The following is a 24,378-nucleotide window of genomic DNA, read 5'->3' as shown; positions in this document are numbered from 1 at the left end:
GAGGAGTCCCCCCCTCATCCCCCTGGCTGTGCAGGAGGAGGGTGAGGAGCAGGACGAAGAGCTCCCTGGAGGGGACAGCCAGGGGACAGCCAGCCCTGCCCACGGTGGCCTTGGAGCGACCATCTGGAGAGCCCGGCAGCCCCTTCCCTGTGGCTCTGCGAGGGTCCGGGCTTGGCGGCGGGGCCGCCCCATACTGAGATCAAATAAACACAAATACCCTGAAATTATTCATGGCTCTGGGGACCTGTCTGATGCCTCGTCAGCAGCTGCTGATCAAATCAGGGCAGCTGTCAATTGGCCGGCGGCGGGAGGGGCTGGATCTGGCAGACATGTGTGGATTCCTCCTTCCTCCCTTCCTCCCTCTCTCCCGGGCTCCCGCTGCTCCTGCACCTGCGGCGGGGCTGGGACCAGGATGGCAGCGTGGGCAGCACGGGCAGGAATTCTGGGGGTGCCCCTCGCCTGCACCCCGGGATCGGGGCAAGGAGGGATCTCAGGGACCCATCCCCGCAGAAGGGGATGCGGGTCCTGCCACCCGTGCTGTGCCCTGGTTAATTAGCCCGGGCTAATTAGCTGAGAGCCTGTGGCTCCGGCAGCGCTGCCCGTGGGCTGGGACTGCCTACCGCCAGTGTCCCGCGGGATGTGGCAGCGAGGGGATGGATGCACTTGGAATGGGAGTGACAGGACAAGGGGGGAATGGCTTCACAGGGGCAGGCAGGGATAGATGGGATATTGGGAATAAATCCTTCCCTGGGAGGGTGGGGAGCCCCTGGCACAGGTGCCCGGAGAAGCTGTGGCTGCTCCCGGATCCCTGGAAGTGTCCAAAGCCAGGCTGGAGGAACCTGGGATAATGGAAAGGGTCCCTTCCTTTTCCTTTTGCACAACCAAGCATCAGGAAGTGGAACAATTTCTATTTCTGCTGCCCGTGTAACTTTAAACCTGAAAACCCCAATGATTTTTGTGACCTTTTTAGGCCTTTCCTGTGCTCTCCTTTATCAAGGTGGGAAACCAGGCGGGACCAGCCCGTTGCCGTGAGGGGATTATTTAGCGAGAACTGATGAGTGTAATTTTTTTATTTGTAATTGAAAACAAGGACTTTAGACATACTCAGAGTGGTCTCAGAGATTTTTTTTTCCGATTTTTTTTTTAAAAACCTTGGGATAGTCACGGTTAGTGGCATCCCCTTCCCTTCCTGGCAGCTCTAAGAGCAATTTTTCCTTATTTATTGGCACTCCAAGGATCCCAGTTACCAGGGGGATAAAATCTGTCACCAGTGTCTGTATTCCAGGTTCAGAGGAGGGTAATTTGTGTTTCCCCCTGCTCAGACAGCAGGTCAGGTCATAAAGCACCAGATCCACGGGGAGGGGAGAGGGTGTTTAAAGGCTGCCTGTGCTGAAGGGTGCAATAATCCGCCGGATTACTTTCCGGGGGAGCTGCAGGAAAATTTACTGCCTTGGAAAGGGATTATCCCAGCGCTGCTGCCAGCGGATTTTTTCCCTTTCTTTCCTAAGAGGAAGGAAGCTTTTCATTGAATTCCTGCTGCTCGAGCCCGCTGGAGCCGCTTCCCCCAACCACCGCAGCTCTCACAGCTTGGAAGGGAAGAATTCATCCCAATCATGCAGGGTTTTATCCTGATCTCCCCTCTCAGGTGGGAGAGGGAATCTGGAGCCTGGGTTGGAATTCAGATGGAGTTCGCAGCGCCTTCACTGCACAGAAGGTGCTGAGCTGCTGGAGGGGGTCCAGAGGGATAACGAGGAGGAGGGATAACCAGGAGGAGGGATAAATCCTCTCCGGTGCAGCTCCAGCAGCATCTCCCCAGGCTCCAGCTGCAGGACCAGGCTTTGCACCAGGAGCCAGGAGGACTCCAGCCCTGAGCATCCCCCTCCTGCGAGCGGGGAGCAAACCCAAGCCCTCCATCCCCCATTCTGAACAGAGAACGGAGCTGGAGCAGCTTCCCAGGCTGGAGCTCAGGGCCACTCCTGCCCCGAGTTCCCGAGACCTTCAGCAGTGCCCCCACCCGGGGCGGGGACGATCGGGGGGGTGGGGTGGTTTTGTTTGATTTCCTTCCCCTGGAAGGCAGGAGCGGGGGCTGGGACAGCCAAGCCCTTTAATTGTGTGCAATGAAGGCTGACAGTGCCGAGGCACAGCCTTTAAAAGGGGTACTGAACCTTTAATTCCTGAATAAATCATCTCCAGTCTGTTGCTCCTTCATCTGCAAGCTGTTTGAGCGGGATACACGGGCACTGCTGGGAAGGGTCATTTGGAGATCAGAGCCCTCGATTGACCCAGGTCACACGCAGGACACCTGCCACAGGCTGTCCCCTCGCCCCCGCGCCGGGAATCAAAGGGACACTGGGGAGCCGGCCAGGAGAGGAGATTTCTAATTGCTGCCACGCAGAGGGGCTTCATTCCAGAGGGATGGAGAGCTGCAAGTGCCCCTGGCAGCCCCGTCCTCACTGGGCACCAGCCCCAGCCCCGTGTCCCACCAAGCTGGGCACGTGCCAGCCCCCATCTCCTGAAGTGTTTTTAGGGATCCATGGAGCTGTTCTGTTTCCCACCTGTTTTCACCCAAGCGGTGGCTTCAGCTGCTTTTTCATGCACAGTTCTTCAAACTCCATCAGGGAGGAGGAGTCTCTGGGTGCTCTCTTTGGACCCCATCAGGGGTTGCTGTGATGGCTGTGATAGCGGTGCTGGCTGTGAGGGGTCCCTGGCAGTGTCACGGGGGAATTCAGGTGGCATTTTTTTTGGGATGACCCCATATATTGTAGCTGTTCCACAGTGAAGAAGGGTGAGGAGGGGCTGTCTCCAAACCCCGTTAAGAGACCAAAGAGCCTCTTCTCCAGTGCAGGGAAGGAGCTGTGTGTGCCCTGATTAAGGCTGATTCCTGCTTTCCATAATCCCATGCATCCACCAGAGCCCTTCCGTCCTGATGACCTGGCTGGAATAACCATGCAAGGAAAACACCCTCCAAGGCCTGGAGCTGCCCGTAATTGCAGCCTCTGGCTATCCACATGGGCAGGATGGCCACAGAAATGCCATGGAAATGCTGGGTTGGGGGGTGTGCGGTCTGCGGGGCTGGGGGGGACACAGCCTTTTCCTCACCTTCCTACCAGGAAACCTGGGATACCAAGGGGTCTGGGAGACTTTATGGATGGGAAAAGCAGCAGTGTTTCCCGGCCCCGGTTCTTGTGGGGGTTAATAACTGGGTGTCGGGTGACTGCTGAAAGCAGCCGCGCCATTAGAAATGCAAATGCTGGCTCCAGCTTCTCCCCTTGCCTTCACTCCACATCTCCCAGATCTTGATGCCCCGTCAAACACAAACCCCCGCGGCTCCCGGCCCTTCCCAGAGCCCCCCCCAGACCCCAGTGCTGCCTCCCACTGTTCTGCAGCCCCGCAGGTGGGGGAGCCCCTCGGGGGGTTTGGGGGGCTCAGACCCTCCAGGGACCAGCCGTGGCACAATCCATCGCATTTTCCTCCTCCTCTGAGCCTCTTTATCCACCTGAATCCCAGCCCAGAGACTCCGCCCTCCCTGGTCTGGCGGTGGGAGAGCTCTGGGGTGCTTTGTGTGGGCTGGAGACCCCCCAGCCGTGGTCCTTAGTGGGGCGAGGGGCTGCTGGGGGGGAATTAAGAGCTTCTGGGGGGCAGGAGGAGGCCCTGGGGACGCTCCAGCTGGGAGCACGACCCGCCAAACCCCCTCGCTGTTTCATGTATCAAACTGTAATTAGGAGCAAAGGGCAGAGGGGTGCACAGGAGCATTAATAAATTATCTGCCTGGTTGTTAATTGACGTGTCTCAGTCAGCCCGTGGTGGAGCCCAGGGCTCGGCTCCCCTTCCAGGCGCATCACAGGCTTGTTACTGCCGTCATTAGCATATTCAGGGCTCCCTGCTTAAAGCCAATTAGCTCCCGGCCAGGCCTGATTGGGAAGCCGCGGCCTCATTTGCACATTTTTGAATTGGTGAAAGAATCAAAAATAATGGAGGCAGCTCGGGGATGGGGAGCGCTGGGGGGCACTGGCAGGACCTGCTGGGGAAGGAGAGGGGGAACAGCGCGGTAATTAGGAGTAAAAAGGAATACGGGCTAATTTGGTCCCGGGCGGCTTGGGGAGTTCCTCCTTCCCAGTTCATCCTTCCTTCCCAGTTCATCCTGCCCAGCTCAGCCTTCCCAGCCCAGCCGTCCGTGCTCTGCGCTGATCCAGCAGATGCCCGGTGATTCCTCCGGGAAGAAGCGGCCATGGAGAGGTCTGGGATGGGGTAAGCACGGCTGCCCACCCCTTTTTGGGGGAATAGGGGTCTGCCACGTCCCCCAGCAGTGGGAGCTCCTCGGCAGGGCCGGGAGCAGGGATACGGGGCTGGGTCTGCCCCTCCCGACATCCCGTCCCCCTTCCTGCCTTCTCCCACCTCTTTCCCCAGTGAAGGTGCTGCTATTTGAGCTGCCTGGAAGGAAAAGGCCGCTATCTCCGAGTTTCCAGAGCTGGTTCCAGTTTGACAACTTGAGAGTTGCCGTGGGGCCACAAAGGCAGCCTTGTCCCGGGCTGAGATAAGCCCGAGGGACGATTCATATGCAGATCCGGGTGGTACCGGGTGTCTGCCGCCAGAGGATAAATCTGTCCCGAGCCTTGGCCCCCTCTCCCGGTTCCAAACTATTTTACATTTGCACAAAAACGGTTCTGTCACCCCCCCGGGCCCCGTCCCGGCTGCCTTTCACCCTGCCCGCGGGGGGGGGGTTGTCCCCTGGAGCCGCGGGGTGTCCCCTGCCCGGGCTGGGGCTGGGGCTGGGGCTGGCAGAGCCGTCACCGCGCTAAGCTGCGCTGGTTTTGTCCCCAGCGTCCCATGGCCCATCTCGGTGCCTTGAAATTTTCTTTGCCCTGCAGAAAGCTCTCAACCATGTCCCCCCTCCGGCAGAAATCCCTTCCTTTCACTCCTTTTGTCCGGGCTTTTTTGTCAGGGCTTATTTTTTAAAAATAGTGATGGAGAGGGGTTTTTATTTCCCCCCTTTTTTCTCTTTTTGGTGATAACATAAAACCTGCAAGCCCTGACCCAGTGGCACCCACTGCCCTGACCCTGTGGCACCCATCACTTCCACCTGTGGTTGATCTGGGGTTTGGGGATCCCCCATCTCGCTCCCTGCACAGGTTGGACCTGTATCCATGGGAAAGCTTCTACCTGGCATTTCAAGGGGATGAATTCTAGGCAGAGCCTGTCCTGCTCTCCTGGTTTGGGCTGGGATAGAGTTAATTTTCTTCCTGGAGCTGCCATGGGTGATAACTCAGGGATGCTTTGGGCTGGAGACTTATTTATCTCCTGAGAGTGCATCCCCTGATCTCTCAGCTTAGTGCTGGGAGGAGTTCTGCTCCAAAAATCATCAGGAATCATGAACCAATTAGCTCTGGAAAGTTATGCTGGCCCAGTTTTTGAAGTCTGCTTTGACTCCCTGCCTGCTGTGGCTGTTAATCACTATTTAATACAGCTGTCTGCATTTTTATCATCATTTTATCTGCTGTAATTTATTGTGTGTTACCTTAACTGAGGAGGCATTTTCACGTGTTGAATGTCTCCACACAGGAAACCCCAGCTCCGATGCCTCTCAAGTGCCAGTTGTTTTATTAATTAAAAATGAAAATTTATCAGCTTAATAGAGGTAAAAGGGTTTTATGCCTTTTCCCAGGCACACAGTCTCCTCTGGAAATCCCAATTCCTTCCAAGGCTCCCCCACTGCCATGTCCTGTACCTGCAGGCACTGCTCGGCATTCCCACGGTGCTCTCTTAAGGTCAATAAGAATTAACTGTAAATTTAATTAAAGTTCCTAATGTTTGTGCTAAAGTGGAGCATAACAAAGCCGGCTCTGCTCTTTGCCAGTTTAAGCCAGATCTGGAGGGATCTGGGTGTTATCAATAATTAACCGGGGTAATTTAGGGGAAGTATTAGGGAGTTAATGAAAATGTGAAATGCGTAATTGTCGTGCAAGGAGCTGGAAGTGCTTGGGCTGCTGAGGAAGAGGAGGTGTTGCACAATTAATGCTTGGAGGCTGCTGTTCCCAACAGGATCCCGGGATGGGAAGGTCCCTGCAGCCCGGCATAGGAACCACTGCCCCAGCCTGGGCTTTTATTAAAACTTCTGTTAATTACATGGTAATTAAGCCGTGGGTGGTGTGCTTGGTGGTAATTGATGAGGTGCAGCTCCCCTGTGCTGAGGAGCCCTGGGATGGGTGCAGGGGCTGCTGGTGTGGGGGAGTGGGGTCCATGGGGTCCCTCTGCCCCACAGACCCCTTAGGGATGGCCCTGGCACTGGGGGGCTCAGCCTGGCCCCGATGTCCCTCTGCAGGAAGGAAGAGGGGGATAAGAGAGTTTTCCAGAGGGGCTTTGCCTGCCCCATCCCCAGAAGTGTCCAGGGCCAGGTTTTGGTTTAACACAGACTCTCCAGGGTCTCCCATCACGTCATCCCAAGTGTTTGCTGTTGGTAATAAATAATTTATTGTTTATTATTGAGGGACTGGTTTAGGGCCTCAGCCCAGGTTTGCTGAGAGAGTTGGGGTTGGGAGAGGATGAGGAAGGAGCCGTTTGGAAATCCCAGTGGCATCCAGGGAAACACTGCAGGGATGCCTCAGGAAGCTGCCAGGAGAAGCTGGTGAAGCAGCCTGGAAAACCCTGTGGCACCTTGTGAACGGAATTAAAGCTAAGGATGCTTGGCTGGCCCGGAAGCCCCAGCAGGAGGGTGGAGCTGTGGTATGCTCCCAGTGGAGCTGGGGCTGTGCCGTTGGGTTTTCCTTGGCTCTGGATGAGCACAGGGAGGGGATGGGCATGGGTCTGATCCTGGTTTGGGAAGGTGCTTCCCAGCAGGAGCTCTGTCAGTCAGCCTCTGGTGAGTGCTGTTATTTGGGGTGGGAGGGAAAAGGTGCTGGAAAGGATGCGAAAAGCACCCATGGCTTCCCTGGGATTCATGGATCGTTGAAGGGCATCCTGCTGGTGCCAGAGGGGCTGTGCTGCCAGGTGAGGTCACCAGGGACAGGAAGTGGCTCTAAAAACTTTGCACATTTTGGCACTGTGCAAAAATTAAAATAAGGGGGGGGGGGGGGAAGCCACAAGTGGCTTCTGCCTCTTGTTTGGGGGAAGGAGCTGTGGGGGCCCAACGTCGCTCGCAAATGCTTTTAATAAAGTGTTCTTTCCTGAGTCCAGGGGAAAAATCCCAGAAACCTCAAGCTTTTCCCATTACATAAGGACCAGATGCTTCTGGGCAGAGCCCTGACTCCCCCCAGCACAGCCCTGTCCCTGTCCCCAGCCGCCATGGGGACCCGGCTCCCTGCCAGGCACAACCCCCCAGCAGTGGGATGGGGGTCCCAGAGCAGCTGTGGCTGCCCCTGGATCCCTGGAAGTGTCCAAGGCCAGGCTGGACGGGGCTTGGAGCACCCTGGGATAGTGGAAGGTGTCCCTGCCCGTGGCAGGGGGTGGCACTGGATGATCTGTGAGGTCCCTTCTCAAACATTCCAGGATTCTGTGATTCTTCTTGGAGGCAGAAGAGGAGGATGTAGAGGGCAGTGGGGCAGGTGCCTGTGCTGGTGGCAGGGAGGACCCGCTCTGTCACACGGGGTGACATGGCTGGGTAATTTCTGCGGCAATTAATGCCTCATTAAAGTGCACGAGGGAACAATCAGAGCAGTGAATTTTACCCAGCACAATGGCTGGGCCCTCAGGGTTTTTTGCCTTTCTTTTGAAAAGGAAACAGTCTTTTTCTGGCTTTAACTGCTCCCTGTCTGGAGGCAGAGGAGGAGGGAGCCTTGGTGGGCATCTCCATTCCCAGCTGGTGCTTGGGCATCACCCCCGTGGTGGGATTTTCCTCTGCAATCCCACGGGGCGAGCTGGAACCTCCAGGACATGAAATCTGACTGGAGGCCGGGATGAAAACTGGCCCCGTTCCAAACCGTGTGTTGAGATGCCCATCAGCCACTGAAACTGGGGGGCAGGAGACGAACAGGAGGGATTTCCAGGGTTGGGAAGGGGTCTTGGGGGAATTCCGAGGGGGAACAGCAGCCTGCAGGTGCCCTGTGGATGCTGCTGGTGAGGCAGAGTGACAGTCAGCTCCTTCCCAGGGATGGACTCTGGAGGGGACAAAGGGAATGCTGAGGTGAGCAGAGAGGCTGGAGCACGGGGGCTTCCGGAGGAAGTGATCAGTGGGGTGTGCCAAGGTGGGGCAGGAGGGAAAGGGGGGAGGTGGCTGTGGTTGGGAGGCCCCTGAGCATTTCTGGCTTGGTTTAGGGCTTGTTCCCACCTGTTGTGGCATCAGATGGGAGCAGCTGAGCCCTGACCGTGTCCCTCTCTCTCTTCAGGAGCCTGATGCCACGGACCCTGGAGGGACAGATCACTATGGAGAAGACCCCCAGCTACTTTGTCACCAAGGAGGCCCCGCGGCGCATCTACAACATGTCCCGGGACACGAAGCTGATCGTGGTGGTGCGCAACCCCGTCACCCGCGCCATCTCGGACTACACACAGACCCTCTCCAAAAACCCCTCCATCCCCAGCTTCCAGGCCCTGGCCTTCAAAAACCTCAGCACGGGACTGATTGACACGAGCTGGAGTGCGGTGAGGATCGGGATCTATGCCAAGCACCTGGATAATTGGCTGCAGTACTTCCCGCTCTCCAAATTCCTCTTCGTCAGCGGGGAGAGGCTCGTCAGCGACCCTGCCGGGGAGATGGGCCGTGTCCAGGACTTCCTGGGGCTCCAGAGGGTGGTGACAGACAAACATTTCTATTTTAATGAGACCAAGGGCTTTCCCTGCCTGAAGAAGCCGGAGGGGGGAAGCAAACCCCGCTGCCTGGGGAAATCCAAGGGGCGGCCGCACCCCAAAATCGACGGGCAGGTGGTGCAGCGCCTGCGGGAGTTCTACAGACCCTTCAACATGAAGTTTTATCAGATGACAGGGCAGGATTTTGGGTGGGACTGAGCCATCCCCAGGGCATGCTGCCGGGCTGGCACCTGGACTGCCAGGACCGTGGTCCAGGGATGCCCGTGGTCACTGTGGTCCAGGGATGGCCATGGCCACCCCACCAGCACCCTCCTCCCTTCATTTTAATTTATATCAGACCTTTTCTGGCAAGAAATGGACTTTTCTGGAGTAGAGAGAAATATTTAAGAAATAAAGCCACAGATGAGCCCTCTCCCCTCCCTGAGCAGATTAAATATTCTTCCATATAAACCTTGCTGATCTCTGTTAACTGGGAGCACTCTGGGTGGCAGGTGGGAGCATGGGTTTGTGTGCATGAGGATAATGGATCCACCATCCAGAATAAAACCTTTGGAAACCACTTGGCCTCTGGGGCAGGCAGCCAGTGGGGTTTTGCTAAACCAATTTCTGGGGGTGACACAGTCACTGGTGGCCAGGGGATGGCTGGGCAGCAAACCCCAATCCTGGGAGATATTTTGCAGATGGAAAAGAGTCCATAGGAATTTCCCAGCTGAGCAAAACAATGAACAGCAGCAGTTTTGTAGAAAGGGCAGGTCCAGGCTTAGGGAGAGGGAGTTGTGGATCACTTTCCCATGTTCCTTGAGTGGCCCAGCTGAAAGAGCAGGGCTTTTCTAACCCTTAGGAGGAAAATTCCAGCTTCTCCACAAACTCTGCCCTTTCAGTTCAATAATCTCAGTTTTTCAAATCTGCAGCCATCAAGGGTCATCACGGGAGGCTGCAGAAATTACTTTAATCTGCACTAACTAGTTTTCCCTTAATTAAAGATGGGGAAAACATTTAATTAACCTCTAAGATCTTATTAGTGACTTGTATTTGTCTCTTTAATGAGCTAATTATGAGTTTTGAAGGGCCCTCAGGCCCTGCATTGTTTGCAAATATGCTTTGGCTGTGATTTCCTCCATCATGCAGCATCCCAAACCTGCATCCCAGAGTGACCATGCTGCCGAGGCCTCTCCCTCTCCCTTTCCCTCTCCTCTCGCAGGTACCACTTCTGGGATGTACAACGGGCCCCATCCCATTTCCTCCCAGCTCCGGTGTGGTTTCGCACCCCCACCTGGTGCTTAATCCCGCACAGCTCCCCCCGCGCCCACAGCCCGGGTCCTGGCACCTCGCTTGTGCCCCTGGAGGTGAGGTTTGTTTCCCGTCCCAGCTCCGGGCTGCAGGTGAGGTTGGGCATGTTCCTGTTCATTCCCGGGACAAGTGACCCGTGCAGGGACAGGCTTAAGGTGCCGCTGGAGTGAAATGCGAACAGGTGCCTGTTTCTGTGAGGAGAGAGGCCATCGAGGTGACAGTCCCTGGGGGCTTTGTGACCAGCATAGAGCGGGATATTGCCAAGGAGTAGTGAGAGGCGATGAAACCAGGACTGGTTTTGTGCTGGTTGAAATCCCAAAGCCCTCAGAGTGATGCAGCTCTGGCGGGGATGGGCTCAGCACCCCGTGCCCACTGCGGGGTCCTCCCGCCGTGTCCCCCCAGCCCTGTGACCCCCGGCCACCGCCCCACCGGGGGTGGGATGTCGGAGCGGCTGGAGCCCCTTGTCAGCCTCGCTGGCAGCTCCGCATGATGGACTGCACTCTGCTTGTTTAGGTTTTGTTTCCAGCCACGACATTCGACCAAATTATTCTCCACGAAGGGCTTTAAAGTTTCCCAAGTGCCTGTGAAAGCCTGGAAACGCTGATAGTGATCCTATTTCTCAGCTGAGTGACTGCATTCAGCCCCAGCCATATTGATATGCAAAACGTTAAGGGTCCCGGCTCTAAAGATGGTTTCTGTCTGCCCTGTGAAAGGGAACCATACTTTTTTAAAGCCCGCCCCTTTCTAAAGCCGCACAATACCATATAGACTATGCCATTTAAAGCATCTGAAGCGACCCAAAATGTATTGAAAGCTTGCTTTGCAGACTCATTAAGACTACTCAATAGGTTCTGGCAAATACTGTGCCAGGGCTGACCGCACGGATTAAGACTTTTGAAGTGTTACACAAACCCCCTGCTTAAACTAATTGCTGCCCCGCAGCTCACGAGGTCAAGTATTTGTATTCATTGCCTCCGAGAGGAGCCACTTATGGCTCTGTCCAGGTGAAGTCTGCACTTCATTAGATCAAGACAATAAAAGCAGCTTTGGTAGGAAGGGGATGAAATCTCCCGGCTCCTGCTCTGAGCCAAGCACAGGCTTAACTCCACCTCGGCGGAGTTTGGGGTCATTTGTGGTGCTTTCAAGAGCTCCAGTGGAGCGATGTGCTTCCAAGAAAAGTGTTTCGGTGCAGGATGGTGACAGCAGTGACAGCAGCCCTGTCCCACTCGTGCTGTCGTGGAGGGTTCAGCTTGAGCAGAGATTCCTTGGAACTCCCAGTGCTCACTGAGCACTTCTCCACTGTGACATTTCATTCTCCAGGGTCATGGAATCCTGGAATTGTTTGGGTTGGAGGGACCTTAAAGCCCATCCTGTGCCCAGGAGCCCTGGGCAGTGACACCTTCCACTATCTCAGGGTGCTCCAAGCCCCATCCAACCTGGCCTTGGACACTTCCAGGGATGGGACAGCCACAGCTTCTCTGGGATCCCCATCCCAAGAGGAATTGTTCTGAAACTCCCACAGAAGCTCAGGGACAGGTGTCACTGTTGGATCTTTCTGCTCAAAACATCTGGAAATAAAGTTATAACAAGGGGATGCTGAGCTGTGCTGATGTTTTCTGGGACAGAGGGAGTTTGGGCAGCTGCTTGCTCAGGGGATGATGGCAAAACACCCTGTCCTTGTGGAGCTGGAAAAATGCCTCTGGAGCACCAGGTTCATTGGGGAAGTGCCAGAGCAAGAGGATGATGAAGATCCAGCTTTGCAGCCAAGTATGAAATGAAGTTTTCATCCCCGTCTCTGTTAACCAAAGTTTCCATTTCTAGCCCCAATTTTGTTTTGAAAATCCAACTATCCAAAGTTTTGTGGTTCCTGTGCTCTGGGCCTCCCTCTCCATTCCACTCCATAAGCCAGGAAGAGCAGAGCTGGAAGAGCTTTCCAAAATTTTTTTATTTACTCCTTTTTCTGTTATACCAGATTTAGGAGGACAGAAGGGAAAGAACAAAAATAGGGAAGGGAAAAATAAAAAGCTCCAGAAGCAAGAGGTTTAAACTTCCCTGCTTTTGCATGGGTTTGGAGATGAGGAGAGCAGCAGGGCTGATTTTTAGTTCCACATTTCATCTCAAATGTTTATAACCTGTAACAGGGAAAGTCATGCTCATCCCTGAAAAGGCCCATCTGTCCCCATTCCCATTCCCTGCTGCCATGTGTGTGGCCACACCTGTCCCACACCACAGTCCCCAGGTGAGGCTCATGCTGCCAGGCACCTGTGGGCTATAAAAACTCTGAAGTGTGCAGAGGCTGTCCCAGCTCAGGGAAGAGAAGCTGGCACTGGCTGGTAAGTGGGGGCTGCTGCCAGCAGTGCTGGGCATCCTTCCTGCTGGTTTTGGGGGCTGCAGGGCCAGGGTGGAGTTTGGGGATGGAGCAGTGTGGCTCTGTGCAGCCGTCGTGTGCAAATGCCAGATTTATGCTCTGATTGGAAGCAGCAACACGTTGCCTCGCTTGATTAATTTATATCACTTGAAAGAATAAATGGATGCCTTTCTGGCAGGATTCCCCTGGCAGGAGACGAGCCCCAGGCCCTAACTGTGTATCTCTCATTAGTGTGGGGTAGAGGGGGCGCGTGGGATGGGGCACTGCCACCACTGCTCCTTCCCCAGGGAATGAGGACACATGGAGCAAGCAGGAGGGGGATGGCCAGAGCCTTTGGGGCTGGCTCGCGGTGATGCCACAGCTGGTATTAGAGGAGAGAATGGAGCTGTAGGGGCTGATCCAGCCCCATTTTTCCCAGTTTTTGTGGCTGCGGTTGGTGGTATAGATCACTAAGCCGGTGCTCCCACAGCCAGCTCTGCCCCAGCACTGCCATTCATGCTGGCAGCCACGCCTGGAAATCAACAGGGAGGGAATTTTCCCCTTTTTTTCTCCTTTTACTCTGAGTTCAAACTTCCATCTGATGGCTGATTGCTGAAGACCCCCCCCAGCAGCCACAGCATGCTGCTGGCAGATGCCAGCGGGAAGGAAAGTGTGAGGGATGGAGGGCAGCGGGAGAGAGGCCGGGAAACTGGGAAACGCTCCTGGTGGGGATGGGAAAGGGGCCTGTGCAACAGCCAGCCTTTAATTAAGGGTCTTTAAAGAGCTTTCCCAGCTGGTTAACATTGCCTTGCCATATTGGAGTGTTTAGAAGCAATGCTCCTCGGGAATGACTCCCTTCCTGTCAGCCCTGGGCGTGTGATGGGTCCTGGTCCCTCACCCCTTTGGAAAAATGGAGCAGAGAAGAACGGGTCCATGCCCTGGTGGAGAGGAGAAGGAGCCCTCCACCTTCCCAGGGAAGAAGCTCATTTTTCTGTGCTGGTTGCAACACCCAAACGTCCTTAACGCAGCCCTTGCAGCCCCTGGAGCAGTTGGAAGGGGATGTGTGCTGGGGCTGGAGGGGACAGCGTGCGTCACCCAGCACCCAGACACTGCATTGGGAATGGCTGATCCAGCCCTGGGGTGGGTATCAGTGACAGGAACCAGCCTGGGCTGTGGGGAGATCTGAGGGCAAAGCTACACCTGAAGTGCAGGAGCTCCTGTGGGATCCTGGAATGGGGTGATGGGGGTGCCACAGGGCACCCGGATGTCCTCTGGAGCTGATGGCTCTGTCCTGTTTCTCCTGCTGGAATAAGCTGGCAGAAATGAGCTTTGGAGTGACAGCATTTCCCTCCTGCCAGCTGGGGACAGACTGCTGTGCACATAAACCTGCCCTGAGGTGTTACTGCTGAAACTTCTTGGGGACTTGTCCCACCTCTTTTAGCTTTATCTGCTCACCCAAATCCTCCCAAAGCCTTTCCTTCCTCCATCCCGTTCTAGAACTGCCCTGTACAAAATCCTCCTGGAGGCAAGAACAGAGCTGCCCACGGGCTGTGAGAGTGGGATGGGGGCTATGGGGTCCTGTCCCTGTTTCACCAGGAGATTTATTGGTGCCTGAAACCTCCTGCCAAGGTTTCAGCCTCCAGCTGCATTTGCAGAGGCGAAGGTGATGCAAAGCCAACTCCAAGCGTGCTGAGAGTGTTTTGCTGCCCCTTTTCCAGAAAAGCATCCCCTGACCACTGGAGCAGGGAGCATCCCTGCAGTTTGCTCTCCTGGTCCCTTCATGCAAGTTGGGGTGGAGGGATGCACAGCTGAGCACCATCATCCTCCTCCTCCTTCACGTGTCCCAGCCTTGCCACAGCATTCCCAGCTTGAGGTTCCTTGCTCTGACAGCTCCAAGGACATGGGTAGTGCTGAGGCTGCCTCTGCTCCCACAGCCTGCTTTTATCTCTGGAAAAAATCCTAATAAAAGCCAAAAGGCAACTTTAATAGTGTAATATTAGAGAGGGCTGGGAGGGAAAGGCTCTTGCCTGGGGCCATGGCACAACTGGGGTCCCAAGCATGGATCCCTGCTTCCATTTAGGGATGCATGGGGAAAATGGGGGAAAAACAAATTAAATCAATGTTTTCTAGGCTTGGCTGATGTGTGCTGTGCTCAGGCAGGGGGAGCCAAGGCTGAGCCTCCTGTTACTTTAGGACAGATATTGGGATTATTCTGTCTGAGTAAAGCCCAGCTGCGAAGCTGCCTACGGAAGATCCTTGGGATCCTGGTGCAGCCTGCCCAGGGATGGGCATCCCTCAGCATGGGGCACAACCAGGCAGCAAAATCCAGGCACAGGCTGGAGTAACCGGCGGAAAATATTCCAAGTCCGGAGAGGCTTTGCAATAATTTCCACATTCCGTAATTTTTCTCAAGAGGGGAAGAGAGGCAAGCCTGTAATAATTACCCACACAAGCAGCCATTGAAATGTTCTGTGCTGCGAGTACTGATCACTTACTGTACTTAACAAGACAATTTTGGCTCTCGGCGCATAAAAGCAAGCAATGATTAAAGCTCTTGTTTGCAGGATCCATGAGCCAAAGCACAAAAGTCTGTTGCTAGATCCAAGTCTGGACTTGGCAGCTGGTTCCTGCACGGGGAGTGAGCCAAGGTGGAGTGGCTGTGCTCAGTATCTGTGGGGTTTGGGGTGCTGGGGAGTGCTGCAGTGCTGGTTCCCCCATCCTGCTGATTCCAGGTGTGTGGGGGTGACTTGTGCTTCCAGCCCTGGGGTTGAGCTGGGATGTTTTGCAGGGAGTGGAAGGTGTTGCAGTGCTTTGGGGCTGGGAGAGGTTCCTTGGTGGTGGGAAGGAGCAGGTGCCGGGCTGGAAATGGGGCCAGTGGGTGATTGCTGCTGTCTCTCTGTGGAGCAAGGGGGTATTTGGGAGGAGCCTGGGAAGGGAAAAGGCCTTGGTGTGTGCAGGCAGTGCTGCAAAGTGAGGGACTTGGCTGGAGGAAGAGCCTCTGGCACCTTATGCTGCCTGGATCTGAGGATTCTGGGCTTCCAGGGAGTCTCAGACTCCAGCTAAACTGAAGGAGCTGTTCCCTGGTGAGAGGCCATCGGGATATCATGATTGCCCACGGGTAAAAGTGCTGAAAGCACCCTTTGTACTGTGCTGGGCACCACCCTGCTTGGAAATGCTGCCCCGAGATGAACTGGGACCAGCAGGGTCAGAGCTTGCAGCATCACTGCGTGTGTTACTGCAGCATCTGTGGGGATCCCTGATCAGGGACGTTCTCTCAGCCTGGCTTTGTGGCTGACACATGAGTTTGATGCAAGGTTATCCGCTCTGAGCGGTGATCTTTTGGCAGCAAAGCCCAGAGGAGTTGGCTGTGAGTTCCAGTCAGTCCTGCAGGTACCATGTGGTGCTGAGGTCTCCCCTGAACCCAGGCACTGCTGCCCTGCAGGGATGGGCAGGCCTGGGACACCCAGGGGAGGCTCTGCTGCAGCACAGCCCCTTCTGAGGGGCTTTATTTTACCCTGCAGTTCTTCATGCTGCTGATGTCAGTGGTGCAATGTCTGGTGTGAGTGTGCCAGGATGGAAGCTGAGTGTTGATGTCCCTTCATGGCTCTGCACTGGGCTGCTGGGAGAGCTGGTGATGTGGGATGAGGTCTGCCTGGGGTGGGCAGGCAGCACCAGCATTGCTGGTGGCAGAGGGAGCTGGGAATGGATTTGAGCCAGGCCACTGGCTTCTTGCTGGCATAAATCAGCCCTGTTTGGTTCAGCACAGCTGTGTGATTGAGATCAGGTCAAGATCTGGTTCAGATCTTCCTCCCCTGCTTGTTGAGCTCCCGTCCTTGAGGACGATGTGGGTTCACCTCAGAAGAAAGATAAATGAGTCCCAGTGTAGCAGCACTAAATCTATTCAGCCTTGTGCTGGGCTCTCCAGGGCTCTCTGTGCTGCAGGACCAGAAAAGCATCCAGGGAAATCCTTGGGACAGCTGAGAGACGCAGCTCTGTATGAAAGCATCATGTAGAGTCCCTTCTGGCCTTTTCCCTGGAAAAAAAGCAAGAATTCAGATGTTGAATAAATTCCACACACATTACCTATGCTAATTGAGTGACAGTATGTACAGGGCTGTTACTGCTGCCTTCTCCTCAACCATCAAACCAAATCAGGTCTTTGCAGAGAGCTTTTATTTCAAGCAGTGACTTCCTGGCTGTCCTGGAGCGCTGACAGTGCTGTGGGGATCCAGCTGCTGGTGTGTCTGTGTCCCTTGGGTGCCTCTGCTTCATCTTGGATGCAGTCGAGCAGTTGCTTTCTGCTAAACTCCTGGCATTAACTAGGAGAATCCCATGGCGGGCACAGGGCTGCATCCAATGTCCCCAGGGATGTCCCTGCAGCACTGGCCATCCTGCCAGCCCAGGGCACAGCTGCCACCAGGACCCACTTGGGAGCTGCACTTGGCTTTCTTGGCTTCATTTGAGATGGAAAAGAGCATTTCTGGAGCAGATCTGGCTGCCCTGTGCAGTGCTGGCAGCCCTGGAAGGGCCCTGGCAGATGGGCAGCCTTCATCCATGTCTCTGCTCTCTTGGATGAGTGGTGCTTGTTGGAATTATTTACTGCACTGGTCGATAAACACTCTGGGCAGCGGGCTGTATTTCATGAACACCATACTCTACGTGTGCCTGCTGTTATATTTCAAGAGCATAAATAACAGTGGGGCAGCAGCAGAAATTAAAATCAAACACATAGAACGATTTACACCCAGAATTTTTCAACACAGAAACGAAGGAAAAAACACCCCTGGGCTGCGCCCCTCACTTAAACCTTGCTCCTGCCTTTCCTGGGGTGCCGCTGCCTCTGGCTTTGCTCCTGCCTCCAGCTGAGGGGATATTGGCTGTTTCCCACCAGCACGGGGAAGCCACCTGCTTTCCCCACATCCCCTCGTGTGTGGGGACACAGTCCCAGGCTGGCTGGTGCCACGAGCCATTCAAGAGCCCTCCTTGGCACATCCTGCCTGCCATCAGCAGTGCCACCCTGGTGTTTGTTTTCCTAGTGAGGGAAGCATCCAGCAGCATGTGCTGCAGTCTCCAGGTTGATTGTTTTCCTTTAAAATGCACTATAGATCTAAATAGATGAAAACAAACTCTCCTGAAGAGTGGGGTTATTCAGAGCAGGCAGCCAGGGCTCCGTTCCCTTCCCTCTGGTAGCGTTTAAGCGTTTCCCCTGCATCGGTGACGCAGCCGTTCCTCATAAATCAGCAGAGGTAGGAGCACATTTGCTCCCCTGGCTTTGAAGAGGCGTCAGATCTCCGAACAGAGGCTTCTTGCTGGGTGATCCTCTGGGGCTGGTTCTCATTTCCTTGTAGGAGGTGGGTCTGGAGCCCATTTTGTGCATTTGGGAAGGCTGCCGGGGGGGAAGGGGGTGGAAAATGAATGATTTTGCTTCGTTGACAAAAAAAAAAAAAAAAAGCCTTGACACCATGAGCACTGTGCCCCATTAACGTTCCTCCGACACAATTATTTACCGAGAAGACGCAGATACTGATTTGGCAGGAACTGCACGTGCCATGGTGGGGCTGAGGCTGAAATGGCTCCATAAACCAAAAGTGGGCTCCCTGCTAACCTGGGATTGAGTCTGGGCCTGCCTGGGTTAAGACCACATCACTTGAGGTTCTGCTGTGGCTTTCACCCCTCTGGTGTCACTGCTGGCTTTGCCATATGCCCAGAGCCATCAGGTGATGGCACTGAGGGCTGCTGCTGTTGGTCCTTGGGAAGAGCCTCTGGGCAGTCAGCCTTTGGGGGAACCACCTCCCAGGTGGATGGGGATGAATGGTGGTACTGGGAAGGGAAGCTCTTGTGGTCAAGGGATTGCATCTTGTGCATTTTAATAGACAAAAAACTGCCAAGACGAGGCATCAAGTGCCCCAAAAATGGAGGTTTCCTGTTCTGCTCTGCCCAGTTTTTATGCCTTGAAGAGAACCAGTGGCACACAGCTGTCCCAACCATGCTCACACCTCCCCTAGATCTCTCCTGTGCCTGCATCATCTGGGAAAGGCTTAGAGATGCATCCCTACACTAGCTTCAGCTCTGTGTTAGGGCCAGGTTGCTTGAAAATGAGGCATTTCCATCACCTCTGTAGCACCTTCTGGATGTGCCTGGGCTCTGAAGAGCTGGGCACTAAGGTTGGACACCCTTTGGACATGCCCTGGGAGAAACTTCTACCTGGGAATGACTTGGGTGCTGCCCCAGGGGAGCATCGCTGGCCGCAGCCAGAACCGCCGGGGTCATCCAGGCAGCAAGAAACTCCCTGGAAGAATTTTAAGGAATTCATCTGGCAGGTTTTGAAAGATAATTGTAACACGAAGGTGGAGCTGGAACATTTCTGCTGCGCTGGGCCGTTTGCAGTGAGGAGCTGGCAGCAGGAGAGCTGCTGAGTGAGGAGCCGGCACTGCCATATGGAGCTCTGCTCTGGCTGCTCGCTCACGAAAAGCTCAGCCGGGGCCGGGGCTTGGCAGCCCCGCAGCACAGAGCCCCTGTGTGTGAATAAATGTTACTCCTCGGCGTTCCTCGGTGCTACAGTATCCGGCTGCAGGCAGAAAGAGCCGCGATTTGGCCCCACTTCAGCAGAGCACTCGCACATGAGCTCAGGGGGCAGCACACGAGTGACTCCCCGGGTCTTAAACACCCTCTCTGCTGGGTCTGAGCTTTTGTCTGACCTGACTTTTGTGCCTTGGATCACCCTTGGCTTTCCCAGTGGAGGCAGCCTCCTGTGCTGAGGCAAGACATTTGTGGATGGAATTCGGGATTTGCTGAGGAAGGTGGCAGTGGGGAGGCTGAAACAGGCTAGCAGGTCTGTGTCTTATTTCTGGTGACAAGAGCAGGGAAGGAGGAGGAAGAAACTCAATGGAATTGGAATACTGGGCATTTCAGAACAATAAAGTAAAAAAAGCCCAACCAAAATTGATTTTAAGCATAAATAGTCTGTGGGAGTTTGCAGTCTCAAGGTGCTTCAGAACCTGAGTGCAAGAGATGAGGAAGCATGAGGTGCAGGAATGAAGTCATTCCACTGCTGTTAGATGGGAGATGCACTGGAAGGGAATCAGACTTGAGGTCTGGAACTCCCTAACCCATCCCTTGCATCCCAGCCCAGTTCCCTGTTGCCTCTTTGAAACCATGCATTTGTGGCTGCCCATCCCTGGAAGTGTCCAAGGCCAGATGGACAGGGCTTGGAGCAGCCTGGGATAGTGGAAGGTGTTCCTCCCCACGGCAGGGGTGGGACTGGATGAGCTTTAAGATTCCCTTCAACCTGAACCATTCCATATTTATCCATGAGATCCTGAGCTGGAGGGTTTTTCACCTGCAAGGTGACAGCTGCTCCTCTGCTCCTACCCTGATTCTCAATCAAACTCGAGCTGCACAGAACTCCATCAGGGACACATTTGGCCTCCAGCCTCCTTCCACAAGTGCCAATCCTCCCTTGCTTTCATAAACAGGGAGTTAAGTGCATCAGGGAGTGCCACGACTCGAGACAGCGACCATACGGGAGAGCTCCAGAAATGAAACACTAATGGAGAGCAAGACAAGAGCAAACCCAAAAGAACAGAAGAAACCCTTGTCAGATCTGAAGCACGGGGCCAAGCCAGTGGGTCTGGAGGTAGTTAGAGCTGTACAGCATGCAGAAGTCTGTAATATTTTATTCCAGGGATATATATTTCCGGGACAAGTTGTTAGATTGACCTCTAGTGTTCATTTTCTTAAGGGAGAATTTCGTGATCCAGTCCTGTTTTGATCAAGTCTCGTACCTTTGCACTTTGAACAGGCTTTGAGGGGAGGTTTTGTTTTTCTAATGGATAAACCCTCCAAATGTCAGTGTGGGTCTGCAGGAGTTTTCTAACGAGCTGCCTGACAGGCAGCCAGGAGGGCTGTGGAAATGTTGACACACGATTCCCTCGGAAGGGCTGGATGCAGTCCTGGCTCTCGGAGGCAGTGGGAGCCTTGCCACTGCCAGGCCAGGGCCAAATACTCAGCCAGGAGATCAAAGGTGGACTTGTGCTGGAAAGTTTAGCTTGGATGGGTCCTTTGGATTTCTCTGGTGCTTCCTTCACTGAATTCTGTGGTGAGGGAAAAATCCAAATTACTCTATGATCCCAGTTTTCTTTTACAGCCCCCTCCATATGTCTTTGGGAATTATACCCAAGTTTTCCTCCTTATGAACTGCACATACAGGGATCAAGCTTTAGACTTGGTTGGAAACTGGAGGTTAGAAGGGTTTTTCCCAGTATTGTCACTGGGAGATGCTCATCCCATGTCCCCTAATTGGTATTGCTCATTATCATGTATCTCAAACTGAAATCCAGATATAATCTGGATTTGGTTTCATGGATTTGAATGGCTGGAAGTGTCTGAATAGCAGCCAACAATGCTAAATATCTTCTTTTCTTCCCCCCTCAATGCATTCTTCTTCTGTGTCAGGGAGCTGTCACTAAAACTATTTTTAATTGTTGTATGTTTTAATTCATGATGTTTTGCTGGAAAATATTCATCACTTGTTTGCTCAGAGAGGGAGGAGGAAATTCTGGTCTTGGAGAAAGTGATGAAAATCCAAGTCATTTCACTGAGCTCACATTATTTTGGAACTATGTGCAGGAAAAGTTATTCTCTATAGCCTGAAGGCTCTAAAAAGAAGCATTTTGAATTTTTGTAGTCTTAGGCAAGTTAAACAGCAGACTGAGAGCTTTAAATCTTGGTCAAAGTCTGAGCTTCAAAACAGTGAGAAAATTGAAGAAAAAAGCCTTGTGTCACTGTTTTCAAGCAGTGAATTCCTATACGGGCATTTTATTCTGCCTTTTTGGTACAAAAATTATAGAGAATGGTTAGTTCTGGGATAAGTTTCTTTGCTAATTATTCACTGAAAATAAAATAACTACTTAGTGATGATCCAGAAGAGCTTAGATTTCAGCTGTGGTGTTTCTATTGTGCTGTAACTCTGCCCTGGCACCTGAGGGGAGCTGATTTTGGTGGGGGGGTTGGTGCCAATGGCTCGTGTCCCTCTCCGGGTTGTGCTGTGTCTGTCGCGTGACGTTCCTGCTCCACCACTGCTGCAGAAGGGATTCATTAGTGATGGAATCACGAGGAACTGAGCCTGCTGATGAACAGGCACCCAGACACTGCCTTGGAGGGAGAGGAGCAATGCCGTGCCAGGCTCCAGCCTTGCGGATGCCATTCCCTCCCTGCCCGTGGGAAGAGCAGCTACATGGCCCACAGAGATTTACACCTTAAAAAAAGCCCTTTTTTTGGTCTTTGCCAGCAATGGAGCTTTTCTTGTGCAGAGAGAGCTGTTGGCATCCCCAGCAGAGCCCTTGGCACATGGTCCTGCTTGCTCACACCCGTGTTGTGGTCTGAGCTCCCTGCAGGCTCGTGCTGCTGCCACGTGCATGCACCAGCCTCAGGTCTTGGCATCTGCCCCAGCCCAGAGAAGCCAGAATTAGCCCAGATTAGGTGGGAACCAGACATGGGTCATGTTAACTTTACAACAAAGCTCTGGATTGTTGTTTTTCCATGCTGCAGGTGGTCGTGGCGCTGCTCGGAGTGAGAAAATCCCACCAAAACAACACTGGGATGGTTCCAGTGCTGGGGACCAGGATGGGGAGAACCAGGGTGGAGTGAGAGCTGAACAAAGACTCGCTGGGGTGATGGGGAGAAATTTAGATTAAATATCCCTGAACACGCTGAGCACCTGTTGGCTGCATCAGCACCTGCATTGTTGCTGCTGAAGATGTCCATCGTTAACTCCATCGGTGCTCCCGAGGCTCCGCCAGTTCAGGTATCAGCCAAAACCACTGAACACTGAGTACCTTTAATAATTTGCTGCTTTAATGCATTCAGTCAAGCCAATTACATAAAATTACACGTCTGCCCTCTCCATTTTACCAGTTCTTTGGGTCCTAAGGATGTATAAATATTCAATGAGCCCTCTCAGTAAATGCTGCGGGCAGCAGAAAATGTACAGAGCAAATATTTTTATATTGCTCTGGTTTTGGAAATGATTTCTGAAATGTCCCTGCTAGTGCTGGACTTTCTTCCCCTGAATGCAAAGTGTACTGATGGTCACAAACTGCTAAAGTGAATTACGAAATGGCATTTGCACTCCTTGACCATGCCAATGAGTGTAATTTAAATAAATCTATTCATGAAGGCCTAATTAGCAGGGACCGGTTTTGCAGCAGTGTATGGGAAGGCTCTGCCAATCACAGGTTGAATCGGCAGAGTGCTAAGTGCCGCTGAAGTGCTGGAGAGTTAAAATCACTTGGAGCTTTCAGGGATCAAGCACTAGATCAGAAAAACACTGCATTAACACTGCTGCTCTCCCATGGGGACTGGTGCTGGAGTGGGCAGCAGGTTCTGTGTGGCACATGGACCTTAGGAAACTGCTTCTGGGCTTTCTCTCGCCCCCGTTTTCCCAGTTGTCAATGGGAGATAATGATGCTGATTTCTTTTTGAGACCACTTTGAGGTCAGCCGAGGAGGAAAGCTTGAGTAAAGCTGGATACAAGTTGAGTAACACTTGTTTTTGCAGATGCTCTCCAGTGTTTGTATTAAAAATTCCTAACTGGGATAATCAGCTGGTATTGTAAATCAGAGGGATAAAGGCAGGTTAGACATTTATTTGTTATAAGCACCAAAAAAGGTGTTATTTTTTTGCAGCAACCACAGGAGTCCGAGTCCCCGACTGTCCCCTGAGGTGCCATGTGCTGTATGAGTGGCAGAATTCTCAGTGTCACCTGAGACAGGCACGTCCATCAAATGTGTCCTTGGCTCAGTGCCTGCAAGTCAGAAATTCAGCATCTAATCAGACATCTCAGAGGGAAAGAATCCCAGTCCCACTTTGTCCCCTGCCTTTGTGCATCCTGTCACGATGGCCCTGATAACGTCTTCCCAGCAGGAGCTATCCTGGGAAAGTAAAAAGCAGCTTTTTTTCCCCCAAATGTACATTGAAAATAGGAGTGGAAGCAGACCACAAAGCAAACCCACCCGGTGATTACTACGGGGGAGCCGAGGAGAGGCACAACAGCACCCTTGTTCTGGTGGCTTTGAAATGGAATAAAGGCCTGGAGGGGACACGGCAGCGTCAGGTTTCACCTGCCCTTTGTGCCTGTGGGAGAAAAGCAGCTCCACCTGGACAAAACCCACTGGAAGTGGTGACCTGCCCATGCTGGGCAGCAGCACAAGATCCTGGTGGCTTCTGCAAGGCTCCACTGCAGCAGGTGCTTGTGTCCCACCAAAACCTTGCTGAGATACAGTGCCAGCTCAGCTCCTCCAAGACCCTGAGCTGTGACCCTGATTTGTCACCTTCAGCAGCAGTGGACACCCCACAGATCTCATTTCAGGGATTTTTTTTCCTGTTTCGCATTGCAGTCATCGCTGTAAGAATGAGACTTGTACCTTCGCCAGCATCTCCCAGCCAGTGTCCAAGTTCTCCTTCCCATTTGATTAGGATCCCATCACCAGCCTCATTATCTTCTGCTTGTTCATTAGCTTGAGATAATGAAAACAACAGAACTGACAGAAAAAAATGCCGTATTCTGTTAAGTGGAGATTCAAACCTATGAAATAAAGTTAGATCCATGGACCATACTGTATAAAAGGTGACCTAAAAAAACCGCCCCCACCCAGGCTGTTGGTTCCCTGGCATCCCGTCATCAGCACGGGATAATTATCATGGACTTTTGTGACACAATAAATACAAGAGCACAGGTGGGATCCATTTTCAGCTGTTTAATTGAAGAAATGAAAGATCCTGTAATACAGAGTCAACACAGAGAATTTGTCAGGCTATGCTAAAAACTTCCAATAGCCGCGACCTTGGGGTTATAAAATTACTCATCAGGAGTAAAGTTTTTTATGACGCAGAAGTGAAGGGTATTGATTTTATAAAATATAATTTTATTTCCAATATAAATGGAGAAAATGGCTCAAGCCAGCCTTCTGCAGAGCCTGAAAATATAGGAGTATTGGGTGCAA

At 53.2% G+C, this 24,378-nt stretch overlaps 1 protein-coding gene across 1 annotated transcript in view; it reads left to right on the top strand.

Moving 5' to 3' along the window:
- HS3ST6 (heparan sulfate-glucosamine 3-sulfotransferase 6) overlaps positions 1-9,189 on the top strand; it is a 29,948-nt gene extending 20,759 nt beyond the window's left edge. Inside the window, 1 exon segment of the mRNA XM_039560596.1 lies at positions 8,319-9,189. Coding sequence (XP_039416530.1) covers positions 8,319-8,937 — 619 coding nt within the window. The 3' untranslated portion in view covers positions 8,938-9,189.
- The last annotated feature ends 15,189 nt before the right edge of the window (positions 9,190-24,378 follow it).

The sequence above is a fragment of the Corvus cornix genome, chromosome 14 (assembly GCF_000738735.6).
Source record: "Corvus cornix cornix isolate S_Up_H32 chromosome 14, ASM73873v5, whole genome shotgun sequence".
Classification (NCBI taxonomy): domain Eukaryota; kingdom Metazoa; phylum Chordata; class Aves; order Passeriformes; family Corvidae; genus Corvus; species Corvus cornix.
Note: the sequence above shows the minus strand (reverse complement) of the source record. Positions and strands in the feature narration are given on the sequence as shown.